The 24,594-nt window shown below is 39.0% G+C and overlaps 1 protein-coding gene and 1 long non-coding RNA gene across 2 annotated transcripts in view; one reads left to right on the forward strand and one right to left on the reverse strand.

The window, feature by feature from the left end:
• Positions 1-20,871, reverse strand: part of CFAP58 (cilia and flagella associated protein 58) — a 90,463-nt gene extending 69,592 nt beyond the window's left edge. The window contains exons 1-8 of the mRNA XM_073240463.1: positions 20,083-20,871; positions 15,336-15,617; positions 12,935-13,083; positions 10,334-10,490; positions 9,291-9,485; positions 7,094-7,231; positions 4,948-5,107; positions 980-1,062 (exon numbers count right to left, since the gene is read on the reverse strand). Of these exons, the coding sequence (XP_073096564.1) occupies positions 980-1,062; positions 4,948-5,107; positions 7,094-7,231; positions 9,291-9,485; positions 10,334-10,490; positions 12,935-13,083; positions 15,336-15,617; positions 20,083-20,091 (1,173 nt within the window). The 5' untranslated portion in view covers positions 20,092-20,871. The remainder of the gene's footprint in view (positions 1-979; positions 1,063-4,947; positions 5,108-7,093; positions 7,232-9,290; positions 9,486-10,333; positions 10,491-12,934; positions 13,084-15,335; positions 15,618-20,082) is intronic.
• A 141-nt stretch (positions 20,872-21,012) lies between these two features.
• LOC140850351 (uncharacterized) lies at positions 21,013-24,064 on the forward strand. The gene is made up of 3 exons (XR_012133044.1): positions 21,013-21,614; positions 21,694-21,733; positions 23,930-24,064. It is a non-coding gene; the product is annotated as an uncharacterized lncRNA (long non-coding RNA).
• Positions 24,065-24,594: the final 530 nt, after the last annotated feature.

Here is a 24,594-nt window from a genome sequence, read left to right on the forward strand (position 1 = left end):
TAAAATCTAAATCAAGTAATACTGTTTACATGTACAAACTTATAGAATGAAGAAGTTTGCAGGATTATGGAATAAAAATTCAATGATTTTCTTAAGGAATGCTCAGCATGTAAAGATATCTACTCTCCTTCTATTTCCTAAGATTCCCTAAATAGCCTTCTTTAAGCTAAAGAGTAGTCTATTTTGTTAGCATTTGTTCAATTCTGGGAAACCTAAGAAGTAATGAAAGTTGGAATGAACAAATATAGGCTGTTTCCACTTGAATGAGATGGAGCTGTCTGGGCCAAAAGCCATCAGACTGTCTGTTATGGAAGCAGCTTCCTCAATCTACATCTGGCCCCTTGATTTTTCTTTCCTAGAGAAAATCCTCAAGCAGGAAAGTTTACCCTCAGTCCTTGAAAGTAGTTAATCTAAGAGTGACTGTCCATGAAAGGAATCCTCTGGAAAGGGTGGGGGTGGAGACTCCCGCCTTGAATGCAGGGCCAAAAACCAAAATCAAAACCTACAACAATCTTGAAAAGATGGAGAGAAGGTTATAAACTTTTCATATCATCAACCTGGCTATTCTTATACCTAACACCTCAAAGTTAAATCTTCATTTGTATTCACTTTTATTTTCTGGATTAGCAAAAACTGCAGGTTATAGATATTAAATTCAGAAATTTTGATCAACTGTTTAGATGCCAAAATACACACCAGCAATAAAAACAGAATCTACAAAACACTCTTAATTCTCCTGCTAGTTTATATATGATAATTCTCCAAAGTCCCCTTGTGCTCACAGGTGAAAACATGGTTCCAATTCATAGCCAGTGAATGGTGGACTGTGACAGCTGCTTAGAGGAAAATAAGCATGATTCTTTATTCTAATCTACTTTTCTTTGCATACAAGTTTTCTTTCCCCATACAACTGGTTATAGGCAGATGTTATAGCACTAAAGAATAAATATATTTACGAGTGTTACTGTAACAAACTCACCTTATTTAATATGTCCCTTTCTCTCAGAAGCTCATCCATTGCTTTCTTATCAAGTTCGGCTTGTTTCTTTGAAGTCTCGACCTCTAAATCACCAGGGAGAAAAAAAAATACAGAGTCAACCTACGAAAGCACCTGTCAAAGCCAAAGTGACACACTAACTGTTTATATGTTCATCTGTAGCCACAAAACTACTATTTTTGTGGAGTGTTACCTGATCTTCATTATAACTCAGTGAGGTGGGTTTTCCTGTCCCACTGAACAGATGGAAACTGAGGGTTAGAGAGATTAAGGCACATGCCAAGGGTCCTCACTTAAGAGGTAACAAGGCTGAGATTGGAAGCATGGTTTCTCTGACTCCAAATAGTCCTTGCTCTTTTTAAGTCTTTCATACTATAGAAGTATTTAGAGATACAGAAGAAAATTATAAATACAAATTTAAAAAAGGGAAAAATTTCAAATCAACCAGAATCTACTTAAGATTTTGATATGTCTCTTTCCAGACTTTTTTCCTTCACAAATATACGTGTGCATATAAGTATAAATATATATATATATATATATATATATACATTCATCAGTGAAATAAGTCAGGCAGAGAAAGACAAATACCAAATGATTTCCCTCCTTTGTGGAGTATAACAACGAAGCAAAACTGAAGGAACAAAATAGCAGCAGACTCAAAGACTCCAAGAGGGGACTAGCGGTTACCAAAGGGGAGGGTGGGTGGGGAGGGAGAGAGAAGGGGTTTGTGGGGTATGATGATTAGTGCACATGGTGTATGTGGGGTCACAGGGAAGACAGTGTTGCACAGAGAAGACAAGTAGGGACTCTGTGGCATCTTAGTACACTGCTGGACAGTGACTACAATGGAGTATGGGGGAGGGACTCAATAATAAGGGTGAATGTAGTAACCACATTGTTTTACTTGTGAAACCTTCATAAGAGTGTATATCAATGATACCTTAATAAAAAATAATATATATATATATATACATTCATATATGCACACCAAAAAAGAATAATGCACATCTTGTAGCTTTCTTTTATAACTAATATGAAATAAATGCCTCTATATATAAGTGTGCATCTACAACAGAATTTTTAATGACTCCATATTTCACTATATGAAAATGCACAATTTATTTAGCCAGTCTGCCATCTTAACATTTAAATTACTTCCTTTTTATTTTTATATGTATAATACGTATGTATGCATTTGTAATCATAAACAATAATCCCATGAAAGTTCTTGCTCATTTGTTACTCTAGAAGAGGAAGCCCTAGATCTAAGGGGATTAAAAAAAAAAAGACATTTCTTTCCTACTGTCAAATTTCTCTCCAGATAATTAATAGCAATTTAAATCCACACCCAAATCACCACTGGCTATTATCATTCTCTTTAATCTTTGAGAATCTGATAGATTATTAAAACCAGTATGCCTATATTTAATTTACATTTCTTTGATTAGTAGCAAAGTTGACTACTTTTTCATGTTTAATGACCATTTATTTGTATGTCTGTTTTACAAATTTCCCACACATGCCCTTTTCCCATTTTCCTCAATAATTCTTTATCTTTCTTGTGGATTTGTAAGAGCTCTTTATAGACATAAGAATACCAATTCTTTCATTGACCATATTTTAGTCAGTTTGCCTTTATATAAAGAGCCTTTGGTGTATTAAAAAAAAAAGCTTTAATTTCATTAAATCTACCAATATTGGCTTTATGTTTTCTATGTTTGGTGTTAACTCTTTTTTCGAAAAAAGTAGCTCATTGTCATTTCTTAATAATCCATACTGCACACTAATAAAGCAACACCTTTATCTTAGTGATAATCTTGGGTTTTTATGTGGCCTTTCCAATCCTTTCCATTGATCTGTTTATTCAGGCATTTTCACTACACTATTTGATTATGGACATTTTCTAATACATTTAAATAGCTGATAAGCCAAATGCTCCCTCATCGCTGTTCTTTTCCAGAATTTTATGGCTATTGTCACACATTTATTTTGGAGGAATTCTGGAATCCGAGTCCCAAACAACATAACTCACTGAAATTTTTATTGGAAATGTTAAATGTATACATTAATTCTGACAGATTTATCTCATTATCACTTTGAGTTTTATCATCCAGGAACTTGGTATATTTCTCCATTTTTCAAGTCTTCCTTTACACTCCTCAATAGAATTCTGGAGTGTTCCTTATATACAGTCTTGCAGATATCTTGATAACTTTATTCATAGATACTTTATCACTTTAGTTGCTGTTGTGAAAGAGTTTTTCCCCATCATATATTCTGTTTCTTTGTACAGAAGAAAGCTATTGATATCTATATATTTACTTTATAACCTGCCACCCATTGAACTCTTGTTGATTCTGTCAGTTTTTTCAGTTTGTTTCTTGGGTTTTGTGGTAGAAAGTCATAATATATGAAGGATTTATGCTCCTAAATATTATGTCCAATGCCACTCTTTGATAGGGCACATTGAAAGAAAGAGGTCCCTAAGAAGATATAATAATATTAAAGGTATCTATAAAATAACCAGAAGAGAGAGCATGATGACTTATGCAAACATGATTTAAGGATGAGGAATTGAGTTCAACATTGAATGGATACATCTACTTATTTTTTCAAAGCTTAGAACTATTGCAAGCAAAAATACAGAATTTAAATATAGGAGTATTTTGAAAGTCACTAAGCCAGTTACAAAACATGCTCTAGTAGTTCCACTTTTCTTCACATCCATCATTGAAGACCTTAAATTGCAAATTCATGCTAGACTGTAAGCATCCTGAGAGCTGGGATCTCCATGCACCCAATGCCTAGCATAAGTGCCTGCAGTAGTACATACTCAATTTATTGAATGAATGAATAAATGGAGAAATTGTCAAGATCAGCTGCAACTGCACCTCAATAAAAGATTATTTCCTGATGTCTTAAAAGGAACACTATATGCACTTCTCAAAGACTTAATGTGAGAAACATTTCTAATAATCCTACCCAGAGACTTAGGTTCTCCCTAATTTTCAGTGAGGCAGTGTGTGTTTTTATGCTTTACTGTGTTACCTCTTTCAGTGATTTACAGCTCACAGCAGCCCACGTGATGACAATGAGACGGTCCTGCCTCACGTTTTCTCCTGTCAGCAGAACACAAACCCAGACCCTCTGTATCCAAGCCCAGAGCTATTTTTACCACACCAAATTTGATTAGTGTGCCCTTGTATTCTCTTTCAGAATAAGAGAGTGTACTCTATCTTGTTACCTCTATAAACAGTAATATATCTGGGTAATAATAGATCATTCTTAGTAAGCACTTCCTAGTGGCTAGGCTTCTGCAAGTGCTTTATGTATATAAGCTCATTTCGTCCCCCAACAACTGAATGTGATGGAGGTGGGGTCTGAACCTAGGCAGATCTGACACCAGAGTTTGTATTCTTAATGATTGTTCTGCACTATACAGCCTCCTACAGCACTTAAATATTTCCTCCACAGATCAATGCGATAGCTGGGGCCACCATATGGTAAAATATTAACAAAGACTACAAGTGAGAAGCCATTTATTTTTGTCCCATCAATTCTTGGTACAATATTGTCTTAAACACTGCTCATGGGAGACATTCATTTTAACTTATCCCCTATCTTCTGTGAATAAAAGGAACTGAAAAGATCAAGTAGAACCCATACCTAAGAGAATAGATGTCATTTACTCCATTGACAAATACTGATCAATCAATACTTTGGGCTCAATATAGCCTGTTGAAGAATTTTCAAGGTAAGAAGTATAAGGTACTCAACATGGTGTCCCCTCCATATTGATTATGCTCCAGTTTGAATACTGTTTTACAGATTTCATTCAGCAAGGTTTATGTCTGCATGCATGAAGTCCTGGGTTACCAAATGGTATTAGCCACCAATGAAGTATTTGTAAACGAATAAAACAAAGCACAGGGTGGTTCTCAGTTTACCTCTCTCTAGTCTCAAAATCTGATTTTTTAGAGTTTCCTTGTGCTGTTCCACTTCTGACTTTTGATCTTCAATCTGGTGCAATTTGTTATGAATTTGTTCTCTGATTTTGTTGAGCTTCCCAATGTCAAGTCGCATCTGATGGACTTCTTCTTCTTTGGCCTGTAATTAGTGAGAAAGAATCAACAAGGGACATTACATACATAAAGGGCCAAGGATTGGGTGATGGTAAACTCAGAACCAATCAAAAGAAATTCTTCCTATGTCAGTGTAAGTTGTTCTATGGCATTAAATCAAAACACACACTGTTTAGTTCTGAGAGAAATTGAAAAACACTATTCTCTGAATAAACATGTGGCTACATACACTAAAAATAATGAAAAGACTGATGAAATCTGACATCTCAAGGTACTTCTGACTTGTTGAATCAAGCAAGACAAGAATGTTGAATTGTACATATCATAAATATCTGAAATTTGTGTACAAATGCTATATTCAATTAGTGATTTTCATAGACTTACAAAGTGATCTCTCCCAAAAGGTTATTAATACGCTATAAAATATTCAAACACTCTTTTGGACCTACATGGCCACTGTAGTGCCATTACATACACTGGTAAAGGGGTCCTCCTTCCTCAGAGTATGTTAGTCGATGAGGGTATGTACAGACAGGTGGGCAGAGCAACACGAATAGGCAAGTCTACATGATGGCAAAAGGTAACAAAACAATAATCATAGCAAAGGACAGCACCAGATTTTGTCTATGGACTTCTATTTGTTAAAAATTCTAATTAAGTCCATTTTTTTTTTAATTCTGCCATTCCTAGAAATTATTAGAAGAGTAACCCAGTGCTTCCTGTGCAAATAAAGGTTAGCAATTACCCTAGTCCTTAACAATGAAGAGACTGCACTTAGCTGGCCATGTTATCCTCATATTACTGCTAGAGGTCAAATTTCCATAGGTTCAGAATCTGATACAAAAAATATCCCATCTTTCAAGGTGCCCTATTTGTGTTATCAAAGGAAAGAATTAATGGCATAAGTATTTTTACTTTAATGTCACCTGAGGGGCTAATACATTATTTTGCCTTAAGAAGTCATTTCAGGTCTGCTTCAATTTACAGCATTCTTACAAAGAATGGTTTTGAGTCAAATTATTCTGGGTTGCTTTAATTGATCCTCAGCCTCAGATCCTACAGGGTCCAAATTACTTGACTTAAGGCCCCCCTCTAATTAGGACAATAAGATATTCTAATTAGTAGTTATTAATCCAGACCCCATGATTAGACTTCAAAAAATCCTGGAAAATCTCTGAGACTGCATGCAAAGCAAGATACAAGTTGTGCAAATAAGCATGTGTATGTGTGTGCACACAAAGGCTTTCATCAGAGCTTCAAAAGGGCCTGTGATGTAAAAACTGTTATGATTCACTACTCAAATCTATGTATTATTCTTGATCGGTCATTCATTTTATGTCCAGTATTCTAACATAACCAGAGTAATGTTTATGGATTTTTCAGAATTAGTGATAAACATAAACTGCTCTGGTAAGCACATAGGCATATAATATGTATCCAAGTATAAAACTGTTACACAAATTTAATTTGCAAGCATTCTTCAATAAGGCCAGGGAGACAAACAAGAGGCCTGTCTTGAAATTTGCCTTGGACAGAAGTGAGAAACATGGTTCTACTATCCTGGAAGTAAATACCCAATAGTACCAGCCCATACCCCACCCCTCCAATTCCACCTTGTCCAAATATAATCTGATTTCTTTGTTACTCACTCATGTAAATGGTACATATCTTTGGGAAACTGGTCCATATCTTTGGGAAACTGGTACATATCTTTGGGAAACTTATATGGTTAAATAATTACAGAAATGAACATCTGAGCTCACTTGGGAAATCATTTGCATAATCTTATGGTCAATAATCAGGTTTGCAATTTTACAAGTAAGAACAGAAGTCATCAAACTATCTGCTTCTAATTGGGCATAAAGCAATCACTGTAGGCTTGCACCCACCTCCAATGTATCAAGGCTACCACAGGTTATCCAACCAAGGGCTCCAGCCACAGAAGCAAACCTATATGAATAGGGAATAAGGGAGGGCATACTAGGGAACAAATAAATCACTTGGTATTTACTTTGAGCTCCAACGCCTTCTGCTGGTTTTCCTGACATAGCTGCTCACAAACCAAACTGTGTTGTTCGTTCTCTTGCTGGAGTTTAGAATTTCTCATCTGAAACTGCTCCAGTTCCTTTGCAGCTCTTTCATTCAGTATCTGAAAGATGTAGAATGAGCCGGCTAATGGTTTTTAATCTGACTACAGTATCTGCAAATCCACACAGGGAGCCCCACAGACCTCCTAGGACGATCACAGCAACCACGCTTTTTTTGTCTTTGTAGAAATTGTTCTTTATACCCTAATGCTCTAAAATTTGATGAATGTTAAATGGCTGAGGAAAATGATGCCGTCTAATGTACAATACAGGGAGCATAATTTTTTTCCTGAGAGCTTTGGGAAGTCTTGTTCACAGGTGGTGGATAAATACTTTAATGCCTGTTTGCATTTGGCAGGCTTCGAATATGCAACAAATGCTATAATCATTGCAAATGAGCTAGGGATTCAAACAGGTTTTGGGAAGCTATGTCTTCAGAAGCAAATCCTGCATTAACATGCCTACAACATTTTCGTGAACAGAACCGTTCACTAACATTAACAGAGGGACAATTCCCCTTTAATCTAACTAAAGTCAAAACTGTGGAACAGCAGTGAAATGATTTATATCTGCCTGTCTTTAGTATCTGTCGGATTTTCCTCTTCGCTACCTAGACTATCCTGAGCAGACATGGTTTTGCAAAAACAGAGGATTTTATTTCGGGGGGTCATTTCTATTAGGAGATAGAGGGATAGCAAATGGGCTGAAGGAAAAAGAGAGAGAGAGAAGATAGTTTATATACTTAATCCAAAATATAATTTCCAAGCAAGCAAAAGTTAAACATGGAAAGAATCTATCCAATTTCCCATCAGTAGAGACTAAATAAAACACAGCCAACTATGCTAAAAATGAAATTGTGCTTTACATGAGTTCTGGATATTGCTAAACAAAGTACTACAATTTTATCTTAATGTCCAAAAACTTCTCAAATTTCATGCTCAAAGAAGTCTCATGTTTTTCTTGTGGATATTTGCACAATGTGCATTATCTATTTGATATCTGACTTTATATTAAATTATATATAAAATTAATAAAGCTAACAAAGAAATGTGTTCTAATATCTTTTTTCTAAGTAGAAACATGCTGTGTGGCTTTGAAAACTTCTAAAAAGAAAATATTTTCAAGAAATGACTTTTCTCATTTATATGAATTGCTTCTCTAAGAAACGAGAAAAGAAACACTAGAACTATTTGAGTTACTTTAAACTGCTACTATGGGGGAAATGTTTTTTAAAAATAGCATATTTAAAATGCGTAAAGACGAAGTATGGTTTCCTAAATCTGAAACTTAACAATAGACCCATTAAAAATAAATCATGGTATAGTCACACATTGGAATACTATATAGCTATGAGAGTAAATGGTCTACTAAGCTCTGCCCAAGAGAACTTTCTGGAGTGATGTAAATGTTTTCCATCTGAGCTGCCCAATATGGAATCTACTAATCGCATGTGGCCATTGAGCACTTAAAATGGGACTACTGCAATGGAGGAACTGAATTTTCATTTTATTTAATTTTAAGTAACAAGTAGCTACAGGTAGCTAGTGGCTACCACATTGGGCAGTGAAGTCCTATGACTGCATGGCAATAACATAAGTGAATTTCACAAGCTGAGAAGTAAGCAAAAGCAGCTAGACCCAAAAGAGTACATCCTGTATGATCTCATTTCTGTACAGTACAAAAACAGGCAAAACTAATCTCTGCTTAGAATTCAGAACAGAGGTGACCTTTGGCAGAGAGAGTGCCTGAGAAGGGGCACAAGGGGCTTCTGGAGTACTGTTTTTGGGGCTGGGTGCAGGTGAGTAAGATGTGTTCAAATGGGGAAGATACATCAAGCTGTACACTTGTGACTCATATACTTTTTTATGTGTATATTACTCATCAGTGAAAGATTTTAAAAGAATTTAACCTGCTGGAGCTGAAAAAAATGAAGAAAAGGGTGCACATATCCACCTATACGAGCTATTCAAAGACCAAATGTAGTGCTGGGTGTTGTATTACCCACATCTACAGTGAAGGGAGTTTGCTTTCCAACCGAAATTCAAAAAGCTCCAACAGCCATGAACAACAGCAACTTTCTTACATTATGAGGACCCACAGCAGAGCCCACACCCAGAGCACCTTCTGCTCCTTCAGCTGCTGCTCCAGCTTCTGCAGCTCCTCCTTGCTCTTCTGCACATACTGCTGGAGGGCCCTAATCTCTGTCTGCCTGGTGCCCATGTCTGTCTGAATCTGCTTGAGCTCCTTCTCCAGTTTTTCCTTCTTCCGAGTCTCCCGCGAAGCTTCGTTCTGACGTTGCTGGATTTCTTGCTGGAACTATGGACATAGAAAGGACAGGCAGGAAAGAAATAAAGCCCTCACCAGAACAGGTGAGCCAACCTTCTCCCTCTCCCAGATCTTTCATTTTCAGGGCACTTTGTAGTGGTATTTCCCCAGTAGGACAGTCATCTTTGAACTCTCATGTTTAAACTTTTCAAGAATGTTCTACATTGTGTTTCAAAGCCTTGACACCGGAAGTCCACCCTGATGGTGGGAACAAGTTCACAAAGAATGGCATAAAATCCAATTCAATATAAAAGCTCAGAATTCTAGAGAACTTAAACATGGAAAGAATTCATCCAATTCCCCATCAATGGGAACTAAATAAAATATAGCCAGTTACCCTAAATATGAAATTGTATTTTACGTGAGTTCTGGATATTACTCAACAAAGCATTAAGGTTTTATCATGATGGCCAAAAGCTATGAAGTCTTTCTCTACATGCTAAGAACTTCCATGTTTTTCTCCAGGAGCCTGTACTGGTGTATTATCTGTTTGAATTCTGGCTTTACATAAAAGTGTTCAGAAGGGTTCAGCTGGAGAGCTTTCTAACAAAGGAAAATGGCCAAGGAAACCACTCCGCCAGGAGCAGGTCACCCTGGCCCTCACAAGGGACTCTCCTTCTTCAGCAAAGTTGTAAGCAGTTCTCTGCCTCAGTGACTTTTCACACAGCACGCTGGGAAGAACGGCACAAGTAAAACTGCTTTTGCCAAACAAACCAGAGGAACAAGCAGAACAGTGGATGCTTCTTTGGGGCACCAGTGGGTAAATTTAAGAGAGGAACAAGAACGGACAGGACGTCTGCAGGGACTGTCCCTCCACCTCGCCTGCATGGCAAGCCGACCTGACTGATGGCCTGCTCTGCCACTTCTCGGCACCGCTCCGTCTCCTGCTGCTGCTCAGTGGTCTGAGCTAAGGACTCTCGTAATTTCACCACTTCTGACAAGAGCTGGTCTCGCTCCTTTGTCACTTCTTCTTTGAACTTCAGTAAGTCTCGGATGCTAAAACAGAAGAACACAGGCATCAGACTAAATGGCCATCTGCTCAGGAGTCCTTGCCAACCTCTAAGTTCATTTGTATGGGAAAGACTTTAGGTCAAGGATTAACACTATTCAGGTGTGAAAGAGAAAGATCTTTATGCCCTGACATAGGAGCTGCTTATTAGTTGTTAACTGAAAAAGAAGTTCCAATAATAATAGGCAGAAAATATGATCCCTTTTCTTATTTTTAAGAAATTATAGTGTCTGTGTGAGTGCATTTTATAGGCATTTTTACAGAAGTCTAGAAAAATAGACACCAAACTGGTAACTGATTATCTCTGAAAAGTGGAACTTAGGCTATTAACGTTGGAGGGGTGACTTTTACTTCTTAGTTTACTCACCTCTGTATTATATGAGTTTGTTATACTAAGACTATATATAGTGCTATTGTCAACTTTTGTAATTAAACCTAAGGAGATGTCAATTTAAGAAATTATTTCCTTAATATATCCACTGGAGGGCTATGATCACAGCTATAAAGTCTAAAATGAAGCATAAGCATAAGTAAATAATACACAGTGCCAGTTTTCTATCCATTCACCCATAGAGATTAGTTTCTCCCAAAGGGACACAACCCAGATAAAGTGTTCCCAAGAACAAAATTTGGAAGATCATTCATGATGCTAGTTTTTGGAGAGTATGAGATAATATTGTTGATTTGGGTTGTAAACCAGTTCCTTCCACTTTCAAAAACTATTTACATATGATTTGGCATGGCCATCCACAGAATTATCATTTTGAAAGCAGAAAAATGTTGTCCAATATGATCTGTGCAGCAGGATTAGTCTATAGTAAGGCAGCTTAGCTACTTTACAACTGAGAAAACAGAGAACTTTTACTGGAAGCACTTGCAGCTGACAATCATCAAATGACTATTCAAAACACAGTAATTTGACAATGTCTATTTACCAACAACTTTGATGTAATAAAAATATTTAATAAGGAACCCTCAAAACTGTATTCAAACCCTTCCCCAGAAACAAAACTCGAATTCTAAGGCTATTATTAAGAGAGAGAGCTATGCCTAAGCATGTAGTTGAGGATAAAAATCTAGGATGAATAGTTTCTCCAGCTCTCCTCCTCACCACATTTCAATTCTAGTTAAAATTCCTCCTAACTGGGTCAGAGCCCTCACATTGCTCTTTAGTAGTTGCTCTGATTATGCTTGACTTCTTTAATTAGAAAGTAGAGTCCATTATTATGGACAACACATCTTTCTTTGGTTTTCCTATTCCCTCCCCCCTACATATACACTTAAAACTACCTGCCAACATTGGGTAAATGCATCTAGAAAACATAAGAAACCTAAACAGCATTTAGGTTTGGTTAAAGATGTCTAAGGAAGTGTATAATCATGCCTGACTCATTAATTAGTACAAGGTTTGCATGCCCTGCACAGTGTTAGACTCCTGGTGGGGCAAGTAGAAATGTCTTTCTTCAAGGAGTTCACAGCCTAATAGGGAGAGAAGCACATCAACAAATAATTTCAATACAATGTGGTCAGTGCCAGACTTGACGCAGATGTTGGGTCCTGTGGAAACAGAACACAGGGACTCTTCTGCTTGGTCATTGGGCCTGGGGGTGGAGGGGAGGCTGGAACAAAGCTTTTATGGTGACAAAGTGAAGATGGTGTTGAGATGGGTCTTAAGGACACATAGTTGTTTATTGTGTGGAGAAGGGAAGAAAAAGCATTCCTGGCATAGAAACAGTAGGTTCAAAGATGAGGAGGCATGAGCCAGCATGGTATTTCTCGACATGAGTCTAGCAAGGCTGACTGGGGCAGATGTATGAAGGGCCCCAAAAGACACATTCAAGACTTTGGGCTATATCCTGTGGGAATGGGTAGCTACTGAAGGTGTTTGGAACATGTCTGTGGCAGGCACATGATTCAGAAGCCTAGATCTGATGTATGGAGGATGGTAAAGAGAGGAGCTGTCTCCTTGTTGGTAGTCTGTGGCCTAATCCAGCAGAGAACAGGAGGTCTGAAATAAGACATTAACACAGGTGATAGGGAGGAGAGGCAGAGCAAAGTGATACTCAGAAGACTCAATCAGCAAGATGAAGTTTCAAAGGATAATGACTTGGAACCTGTTTTCTGGCCTAGAACCTGAGAAGTAGAAAGGATGGTGGTATGACTAATTATGGTGGAAGATGTGTGAGAGGAGCTGGAAATCTGGGCAGAAAGGCAGCCAGTTCCATCCCACACAAGTTTGAGAAATAAGCCTAAAATCTTTACTCATTTTGAAACTGTAGGACTGATCCTTAGAGAGCCGTAAGTTTAATACAACTACAAATTGTTTCACAAAGAACATTCAAGGTAACACTGGCAAGCCCCAAACTGTCTGTCGAAGAAGGAGACCTCTGCAAAAGCAAGTTCAGCAAACATCAAGCAGGCTATGACCTACTTGCTCTCCTGGTTCACTGACAGTCCAGACCCTTGCTCCACAAGTTTGGTTAGGTTCACTATTTCCTCTTTCAGGGCAAGAATTGTCTCCTTCGCTCTCTGCTCTTTATCATAGGCTGAGTCCACCATCTTCCAGGCCTTTTCAATTTCCTAGATGCCATAGGACATTAATGAGAAAAACCAAACTAGGATTCAATGCAAGGTAAACTGAGTAAATAGAATAAGAAAACAACTATAATACAGTAGTAATCTATGAGGAAAGAAGATTATATATGATAAATTATGCATTGAATTTATATTGGCAGATACCAAGAAGGGACTAGTGGTTACCAAGGGGGAGGGGAAGGAGATAAAGCGGCACAATAATTCACAATCACAGTATAGGTTGGTCATGGGGACGGTAGTAGAGCATGTAGAAGACAGTTAATGACTCTAACATCTTAACTATGTCGATAGTGACTGCACTAGAGTGGGTGAGGATTTAATAATATGGGTAACTGTTGGACCACTGTGCTGTATATTTGAAACCAACATAAGATTGTGTATCAATGATACTTTAATAAAAAAATTTATATTGACTTATGGAGTTGTTCAATATGAGGCAGTCAATACTGAACAGCAGTTTTTAGAAGGGGTACTGACAAAGGTTATTTTTCCTTGTGTGGGTAAGTGTGGTTACAAGGCTCACATACTGCAAGGGCAGCTATGACTATAAGGATTTACTAATAAGGATGCTAAGATAGGTTTACAAAATTGAATATGAAAGCGTTTGTGCTTTCTAAGTCCAAATGTTTTACAGGAAAAAAAAAAAAGAAAGCTTTATCACATAAGGAATGGTTTCAAATCCAAGCCTTAAATTTGAAGCTCTTGAAGGATTCCAAATAAAATAATGTTTGTCCTCCAGTCCTAAATGAGCTCCTGAATGGCAATGTGAGCTTCAGAACAATGCATAGCAAGGTGGTCTTCACTGTCAACCAAATTGTGTACAATTATATGCAGATTGGTAATTTCCATTAACAGAAAACCAAGCCCGAGCATTCTTCTCCAATGCTAACAGGGTAAAAACAAAACCCGTAACAGGGAATGGAAACAACGGTTCATGCAGCTGTGGCTTCCTTACTATTATGAAATGCAATGTAGAATACTAACATAAATACTCAAGGGTGAATTACAGCCATTTGAATAAATGAACAAAGCCCAGTAAATGTTACAATACCCTTAAGTTTTACCCTGCCACTTAATTTTCTTGCAAAATTTCAAGTGAAATGTGAGTTCTTTATACAGGTATATAAGCTTCAGGTGGAAATACTCCACTTTTATGTTGACAAGGAATAAAACGAGCAGAAGAAGGTATTTAAGTAAATTCACACTCACTATTGAGTGAAAGAGAGAGGTGACTTTTGTGTAACTACAGCATTCAAAACAAAATGGAAGTTCATAGGATATGTTTCTCTGTAGCAACCATATGTATTATTTTCAGCAAAACAAATGAAAGATATTTAAAGGAAAATATGATTATATGAAGTTTTGTCCAAATCAACAACACCAATCAGAATTTAATCAATTCATGACTTCCACTTCTAGTTTTTTCATGGACAATAAAATGGTTTTTTCTCATTATAAAATGAATTAAAGCCTTATTGGCTTTTCAGCAAAAAGAAGAAAATGACAATGAAGAGAAAATGACACTTTAGAAAAAATTAGTTCTAAGAAAACATTTTGCAGGGGTCCAGAAATGCATTAGAATTGGGTAATGTCTAACTGCATGATATCAAGGGAATTATCTAAAAAGTTTGTGAATTATTTCTCATCACTAGGGTTTTATTTATAAATTCAAATGTCTTAACTTCTTATCACCCTGAGATCAACAAGGAACATACATGTTTTACCTTCAAAATAATGCAACACACTTGAGGATGAAAAAATTAAGTGTAAAACAAAGCCCCAGCATCCCTCCAATGCCAAATCCCTGTTCTCCCATTAAAAGGAACTGGGAGGATCAAGGTAATCTCTCCTAAAACGAGAAAAATGTAGAAATATGAAAATACCTTTAACAAACTACCATTGTGAGATATTTAATTACTCATGTTGTATCATGTAAGACATACGAAATATCACACTTACTTATCTCCAGTTCTTTTTGCTACCCCAGTATTTCTTAGAAACCAAGCCAGGAAGGTCCTACATTATTTTCCACATAGTGAAATTCACCCGGACTAATATTTTTTGAAAAATGCACTTCACTCCCTAGGCTTAATGAATATATAAATCATGTAAATTTATATTAATAACTCATTTACTACCAGCCTAGAGCTGCCAATATAATGATAGAATGATATTTTTTAAAGAGAGATGCCCTGATGGCAGCTCTCCATTGGTTCCATTTCTAGAAGATCACTGACCTTCTTCAGGGATGCGATGGTGGTCTGATCATCCTGAGAGAGCTTCAGGGCAGTGGCAACCTTTGCAGAATTAACCACAATCTCTGCGTTTAGCTCTCTACATTTGGCCATCAGACGTTTTTCATTGTCGTAAGACTTTTTCATGACAGCATGAAGCTTCTCATATTCAATCCTAAATCGCTCCAGACCTTCATCTCCTGAAAGTTCATTGAGAACCTCCTGGAAATCTCTTTCGATTTCCTCAAGTGCAGTTTCTTCCAGTATTACTTTTTCACCCTTTTCCTGTACAAAAAAGCAGGGATGGGAGTAAGCTTTGCAACATTTACCCCATTACTATTCAGGAATTAAGGTTATTATCCATGAATATAAGACCTTTATACAAGAAAACTAAAAGCCACTGACAAACAGAAAAATTAAGACTGCAGGATGGGAAGGCTCCTTGCTCATCCCCTGGTGCATGGATTTGTACATACAAATGATGATGATGTATTTGTACACAGATGCATCAGGATTACTATTTCCTACCACATGGTGTTAAGGAATAGATTAAATGGGATCATTAATGTTAAACACTTAGCCAAATGCCTGGTAAGTAATAGGCACTCAAATTTTGATAGCTGTTATGATTATTCCAATTATGTTATAATTATCTGTTTTCATTCCATCCTGCTTCTCACTGCCCCCAGGACGGCAGAGGGAAACCCTGGCATGCTGAGATCAGATGTAAGGAGATCCTGGTAAAGATACCATGAAACCACACATACAGTGAAACCTATCTGAAATATGGAATACTCTCCTAAAAGATAGTCCATCATTTTTATCCCTTAAAAATGTTAGGCTAGGTCATCTCCACAGGTATACTGACATGCCCCCTTGTACAATCCTCATGGGCCTTTTCCACGTGTGTTTTCCATAATTAGCTGGACAACAAATTATTTAAAAATATAATTCCAGACATACAGGTGTAATTAAAACAAGTCTGGCTATGACTAAGAGGAGAACCCAGGAGTTACATATATAAGAATTAATTCCCTACTATTACGGGTTGAAGTGAGTCCCCTAGAAAAATAGGTTGAAATCCTAATCCTTAATACCTGTGAATGTGACTTTATTTGGAAATAGAGTCATTGCATGTATAATTAGTTAAGTTTAGGTCATACTGGAGTAGGGTGGGCCCTACTCCATCCAATATGACTGGTGTCCTTATAAAAAAGGAGATAAATTAACTGTTTAGTGATAGGTGTTAACTAAACTTATTGTGGTCATCATTAAATAATATACACATGTATCAAATCATTGTTATATACCTAGAACTAATATGATGTTACATCTCAACTACATTGCAATTTTTAAAAGCTGGGGGTTGGATGGGGGGTGGTTTGGACACAGGCACAGGTACAGGAAAATGCCATGTAAAAACGAAAGCAGAGGTTAGACTGAAGCAGCTGCAAGCTAAGGAAAGCTAAGGTCTTCTAGCTACCACAAGAAGCTAGGTAGAGATAAGGAAGGATTTTACATAGAGTCTGAGAGGGAGCATGATCCTATCAATACCCTGATTTTAGACTTCAAGCTTCCAGAACTGTGAGACAACGAATTTCTGCTGTTTTAAGCCACCTAGCTTGTGTTACTAAGTTATGGCTGCTCTAGCAAACTAATATACCTACTTCTTGTCAGATACATCATGATAGTAAAAAAGAATGGATGGGTAAAGTTAACATTTTTATTCAGCAAATATTTATTAGCTGCTATATGCAAATTGCAATGATGGAGGCTGTAGGAGTTACCAAGGTAAGAAATAAACAGCCTTCTCACAGGAAATGTATATATCAATAGTTGATGGGATATTTTCAGATAATAGAAGTATAAAATTTGATACATGATATAAAATGGATTCAAAATTCTACAAGGATATATAGGAAGACGGAATTAGTCCCAGCAGCAAAAATTAAAGCAAATTTTATAAAGGAAGTGGCATTTGAGCAAGCCCATAAGGGAGAGTGGACTTTTCACAGGTGGATGTGGAGAGATAGCACATTCCTGGCCCACAGGAAAGCTTGAGCAGAGGGCCAACCAAGTATATAGGTTTTGAGATTGATTAGGCTGAAGTATAATAAGTATTATAGGAAAAAGGAAAGAGAAGACTAGACAGGAAATTAGGTTCAGACTGGAGGCCTTTGAATGGAATTCTAAGGAATATGAAGTGAATTACTTTGTAGGCCACAGGGAACCACTCAAGACTTCAGCAAAGAACTGATAAGATTTGAAAGGTCTTATTTATGTTTGCAACATTATACTTGGATATTCTACATTAAAAAGGGCTTTAACATCACATTCTATTGATAAATAAATCAACTGAGACAATCTCTAATCTCAGTAATAAAGTAAAATTCAAATTCACCCTGCAGATTTGGAGTAAGTAGGCAGTTTACCTTCTGCTTTGACTAGCCTGTCTTGCCTAACATGGAGACAGCCTATGTATTTTTGGTTTACAAAAACACTTGTACTGTTGATTAGATTTCTAAAAATGGCATGCAACCAAAACAATTCACATCTTTTGTCGGATGTGGAGTCATAAATATCTGTAACATTTCATATAACATAAGTACAAATATTAAACAAAACAGAGGTTTTCCTCCTGACTTAAAAGCAGACTGTTGCAAAGACCACAATACAGCAATTCCACAAAGGAGGAAAAATCATATTAAGGAAATATGGTGCTGCTGCTGTTCTGTGCTTTCCCCTCGTTGATGCTAAACATGAGCACACAACAATTTATCATGGCAATGTTCTCAGTTCCAACCCTGTAAATGGTATTAATGTCAACACTTGATCACTAGCCTAATGATTTGTTTGTAGATCAGGTTTTCCCTGTACAGCTGGCACTAAGCACAGGAATGGAAAAATATCAAAAGAAAACTTTTAAAGAAACTTTTATGAACAAAAGAGATTTGTTCATATTGTCATTTAAAAATACACTATTAAAAGCAAAGTAGAAAGCTTTTAGGTGTGACCAATGACCTGCTGGTATCTACACTATTACAGCAATTATAGGTATCTACTTCAGAAGCATGATTTCAATATGAACTGATCAGAAAAGAGCTATGGTGTTCCTTCATTCAACACCTGTGTATTGAGTGTCCACTATCTGCCAGGCACTGTTCTATGTACTCAAAATACCAATCCATAAAGAGAAGGAAAAGGAAAAGAGAGCCACTGTGAAATGAGACCACAGTGGAAACAGAGACCCATGAAAGCAGAGATAAGAAAAATTTGGCTGAGCTCAAGTGACAAGAAAAATTAAAGAAGGCAGAAATGAGAAGAGATACTGAAAAGGAAAGGAGACTGGGAAATAATTCGCTCATGGTCTTGGTATCTGGGGCTTATCTGTGGAAAATGAAGAAGAAAGAAAAAAAAAGGACTAGCAAGGGAGAAAAGGAGGGAACACTCAGAAGCAAATAATGGAAAAAATAAAGAACTAGAAAGCACAGGAGGAAGAAAGGGGAAGAAAAGCGATATGAATGAGGGTGGGTAGTGGGAATAGGCAATGTGACCACAGCAGCATGGATGTGAGAGAGAGAAGAGAGTGATGGAGCCCAAGGAGTGAGGAAGACGGGAGGTTTGGTAAGGAAAGGACCGTATGGTAAGGAAAGGAGGGAGCGGAGCTGTTGACTCAAGAATATGGGCTTTATAAGGGGAGACTGCTACCCGTGAGATGGCGTGATCAGGAGAGTGAATGGTGTAGAGATGACAAGAGAAGGGACTGGAGCAGGGGTAGGGACAGGATGGTGGTAAGAGGAGCTGGGATCATGGTGGCTTCGTGGCATGCAACCTATGCAGCCACACAGGGCACCATGCTCAGATAGGCCCCACCCTTGGTTTAATGCTCTGCTGTCTCAACTTCATAACAATTTTTTAACAAAGGGGCTCTGCATTTTTTTTTTCATTGAGTCCCACAAATTAAATAGCTAATCCTGGCTGGACTGACCACGTGATGGGTGAGATGAGGGAAGGCTCTCTAATGGGGCAATGGTGAATGGGGACTGTGGTGATGATGACAGGGATCTGAGGTTGGCCAGGTTATATACGGGGGTGCTAACGGACAGACTGGGAGTTATAAATGGTTGCAGATATGACCCCTCATCAGTATGGCTGAAGATACATGCACTACAAAGTGGGGGAGTGGGTGGAGGCTACAAGATATGAACACAATGGTCAGTGACACAGGGCAGTGGTGATGGGTGAAGAGCTCAGTGAAGAGGTGTCACAGCAGGTCTTCAGATGATAGGGATCGTGGTGTGACAGGTGGACAAGAGGCAGTGAAAGCGGTGATAGTGGGTATCTGTGAAGTTTTCTTCCAAGTCCCCCCCCCAGTGAGACATCAATATTTCTGTGTGTATCTCTCTTTTGGTATCAACTTATGGCTCAAAATCTAGGGGTGGGCGCCTGTCATGTGTGAGTCTGGAACTCATGGATCTCCTACCATGTTTAACACAGCACCAATTTAATAGTGGGGGTAGAGAGTGTCCACCCAGTTGAAAGAGGGACAGGAGGTAATGAGACCAGAACTAACAGAACTAACGAAGACAGGGGCTTCGGGTGAGGCTGTGGGTGGGGATAGGATGTTGGTTGACGGGGAGAATGACGAAATCAGTGGATGTGACAGTGGATAGATAAGTTGACAGTAGAAGAGGAATGAAGGAGAGGGGTCGAACAAGAGGCGACAGAGAGAGGGGCGCTGACTCCTGACCTCGGCCATCCTGGCGCTCTCCGGGGGTGGCCTCGGAGGCTGCAGGGGAGATCGCAGGAAGTGCGCTGCAGTATGAGGAAGGGGCTGTGCACTCCCCCCAGCGACTGAAACGGCGCCACTTTATTTCCCTCCCGCGCCGGGGGCTGAACCCCCGCCAGGAGCTCGGCGCGTCCTCCGGCCGCCTGGCAACGGCGGCGCCTCTCGGGGCGCTAGCGGACGTTCGAAAGGGGAGGCGCCTGTAAGGCCGTAGGCGGATTGTGCTCCTCTAACGTATCAAGGGACCAAGAAAATGAAGGGCGGTGCCTCTGAGAGGCTGAGAGGGGCCCAAGGTGTACGCGCGTAGAGACGTCCCAGAGCCAGAACGCGAGCAGAAGAGGCGACCCAGAGAAAGGACGGTGCGGGAGACGCCGGAGCCGGAGATGGAGAGCCGAGGTTTAACGCACAGGAGACGTGGATCAGAGGGCTGTGGATGGGCGAAGGACCGGCAGCAGCCCTCTGCCCTCTAATGAAACGTTTCGGTCGCAGGAACCAGAAATAACCTCAGTTCGAGTGATTTCATCTTTTACATGGAGTGTACAGTAAGACAGAGAAAAGACTGCCTTTAAAGGGTTTCGTTATTAGCGGTGAGAAAAATAGGGTGCAGAGTTCTTGGCACCTTGGAAAAACGTTATGTGTAGCCACAGTGAAAATCTGCCTAGCATCTGCGACTCCTCTTGGAAGACCCTGTCTTCTTCCTCTCCCTTGCTCTCTCTCCCCCTTCTTCTCCTTTTCCATCCTCTTAAAACTTCAGGTAGAGAGCCTTGGAGTGAACTCCTCAGCTCATGAAACATGCAGGACCCCTTCTTGTTTTATTTTTTTCCCTTTATCTCCATCCCTTCTCCCACCCCTCATCCTCAACCCCCTAGGCATTCGTTTCCCAAGTCACGGCCCTGCTGGAGGAAGATGTGTACTTTTCTTCCCACAAAATCTCTGTTCCCTAGTCTAGTCAAATCATGAATCTAGAAATTACTATTCAAAAGGTATGCCTTTCTCAAATTCATCTGCCCATAGAGGACATTGTCTTCCAAATGCAGAAAGATGCCTAGTAGCCTGATGGAAGCCATGGGTAGCAAGTACTGCTAGACTGTGCACTAGAACTGCTGCCCTACGCTACACTTCAGTGAATAGTATAAGGGTTTCTGTCCCCCACTCCCATCCTTGCCAGCACATGGTAGTTTATTAATATACACTCACATTAGTGTTCACTAAATGCTATATACTATTCTAAGTGTCTTACAAATACTGACTCATCTCATTAGTGACTTTTCTAATTTCTGTCAGTATCATAGCAGTAGTGTCAACATATTTTTTAGTTTGCACTTCTCTACTAGTGAAATTGAGCATTTCTTCTGCATATATTCATAAGCCACTCGGGGTCCCCTTTGTGAACTATTGCCATATTTTTTACTGGTCTTTTTCCTTTTATTTTCAAGAGGTCCATGTAAGGTCTGAACATTAATCTGCTTTCCAAGACTGGAAACTTTGCCTATGAGGTCAGTTGCAAAACAATAATCCTTAATATTGTAGCCCTTCATCTTCTTTTTGTGTTAACTTTTCTAACATTTTTTTCAGTATGGTTTAAGAAGTCCTCCTCAACCCCAAGGTCATAAAGGTATTGTCGTTTTCTTCTGTTCTTTTATTTTTATCTTTCTCAATGGAGTGAGTCCATTTTTCAAAATCTTTATTCCCAAATATAGATGGGTCTGTGCTGAGCTCTTTAGTTTATTCCTGTGTCAATACCACAAGGCTTTATTAGGATGGTTTTGTAGCCAGTCGCCATGATTGAAAGGCAAGTCCCCCATCCCTAAGTCTGCCAAAATTACACTGGCTATTCATGAACCTTGAACATCCATATAATTTTCAGGATGTTTTTCAAGTTCCTCATGAGAAATTTTAATTGGAAGTTCATTGAATTTATAAATTAATCTGGGGAAAACTAACATGTATACAATTGTACCTTATTCATGAACAGAAACTGTGTATCTGGTGGACAAACAGGACTAAATATGGCTGAAGCATAATGTGTATGGAAATGGTAGAAGAGGTGGCAAATGAAGCTGGAGAAGCAGGCTGAACCAAATTGCAAGCCAAGCTTAAAGAAATGCACTGGACATAGAGCAGACAACACAATTCAGGCTGCCTTGTATGTTTACAGGAAGCCTGATTACACACTGGGACTAGCAACATGTGGGCCCACCATGATCCAGAGAGACTCCATAACAGTCCTGAAGGCACATAACAACAGAGAAAGACCTAGAGGGCCCTGACCACCTTGTACTGTTGTCAGCTGTAGGACTATAGGTCTTCCCATTTCTCAGGAATCTCCTAGACGGCCATTTTAAAAGCAGATGACCTGCTAAAGTAGCAGTAATTCAATCAAAAAAATACTTTTTTTAGGCACGTTCAATATGGCAAGCACAAGACTGGCCACAGGAACCACAGAGATGACTAAGGCAGAGTCCCTGCCCTTTGCATTCACAGTCTGGCTTTGGGGGAAAGAGAGAAAGAGAAATCTGCAATTAATTCTAACACAATATGGTATAATTTAGAACATGACATGTCAACAGCAAGTGTAACAGCAGTTCAGGGAATCCAGACACTGATACCTGAGAGCATTACTTATAAAACAGGGAACAGAAATACCCTAACATGGGAAATCAGGGGACCACAGGAGGTGGAAAGAACTGTGATGTGTCCAACTCACAGCAAAGCAATGCAGGTAGACATCAACACGGATGGATGACTGGATGAGAGGATGGGTGGTCAGACAAATTTATTTATGCTGATAAAAGAAAAGACTTCCATTTTACAGATTACAAAACACTACTAACCATCTGGCTCCTTGGGTGTTGTGATAAAAGGGAGCACTAGGTGGCACCATACTACCAAAAGTTCTCACCTCTTAGAGCCTATAAGAGAAACACCCAAAATTGAGTTAGTCCCTAATTCAGACAAAGAAAGCAAATGAATTTATCAATCTCATTTCTCATTATACCAACTTAATTAATTTATCGAGCATCTACTATATACCTAGTCCTATACAGGGCCCTGTGGAGACTATAAAAGGAGATGAAGAAAGGATTTCCTCCCTAAAGGAGCAAGCAAAATATGCATGCCACTCCTCCCCCACCCACAAAAATGTTTAAAACAACCCAAGGCAGGATGTAGTAAGCACTTCAATGAGGGTGTCAGGATATAACTCCCAGTGTAATCTGGCCCCTTTGACCTTCAGGGGCCTTCTCCCACCACTCACTCCTTGCCACTGCGGCTTCATTCAACTCCTAATATGTCACGCTCTTTCTGCTACTGAGAATTCACAAAGGCTGATCTCTACATCTGCAATACTGGACGCTGCCTTTTCACCTGGACTCCCCTTCATCCTCCTCTTCAGGCTCACTTCCTCAGGGTGACCCTCCTGACCAGCCCTCCAACACCAGACTACCTTTCCAAGTACCATGCCTTCCACTTTTTGGACCATCCCACAGTAGTAATTAATTATGTATTCATGGAAATGGTTGTTTAATATGTGCTTTTCTACCAGGCTATAAAATAACAAGACGACAAGGATCTATATTATCCTGTTCAGCCTTGTGTCCATTGGTGTTATGGACTGACTTGTATCCCCATAAAATTCATATATTGAAGCCTTAACCCCCAGTACGTCATGATATGGCTGTATTCGAAGATAGGGCTTTTAAACAGGTGACTGAGTTTAAATGAGGCTATTTTATGAGGCCATTAAAGCAAGGGTGGCCCCTAATCCAATTTGAATTGTGTCCTTACAAAAAGAGAAAACTCTTACACACAGAGAGACACCAGGGATGCACAGGCACCGAGGAAGAAACAGCAAGGCAGCCACCTGCGAACCAGGCAGAGAGGCCACAGAGGAAACCAAATCCACTGACACCTTGATCTTGGACTTCTAGCTTCCAGAACTATGAGCAAATAAATTTCTGTTGTTTAAACCATCCAGTCTGTGGTACTTTATTATGGCAGCCCCAGCAAACTCATATAAATGGCCATGACTTCTCAGTATGTAAATACTGCGTGAATGACTTGAAGGAGTTCTAAAAAGGGAAGACCAGAGAAGGATGGCCCATTAGGGAAAGGTCCATGGTAGACATGACTCTTGATGTTGACCTTAAATGATACATATGAGTTAGAGACATGAAAAAAAATAGAAGGAGGCTCAAGTAGGGGAAATAGCACTGGGCAGATACCAAGGCAAGAATGCAAAAGCTGCTATAGGGAGGGTGGGGTTCCTATCAGGAACCAGTGTAATTAACGTTGATAAAAGGGTGTGGGTGAATGGTAGAGCTTTGGAATAGCAGGAAAGTGGCTGCAAACTGAAAGACTAGAGATGGGCAAGGACATACCCACTCACTCTGCCAAATAACTTGAATATACAATCATGAGCTATAACACCTTTGCAAAGCTCCTGTTTAAACCTGTTATAAGTGCCTCCTATAGCAA

This window comes from Manis javanica, chromosome 7 (assembly GCF_040802235.1).
Source record: "Manis javanica isolate MJ-LG chromosome 7, MJ_LKY, whole genome shotgun sequence".
NCBI lineage: Eukaryota > Metazoa > Chordata > Mammalia > Pholidota > Manidae > Manis > Manis javanica.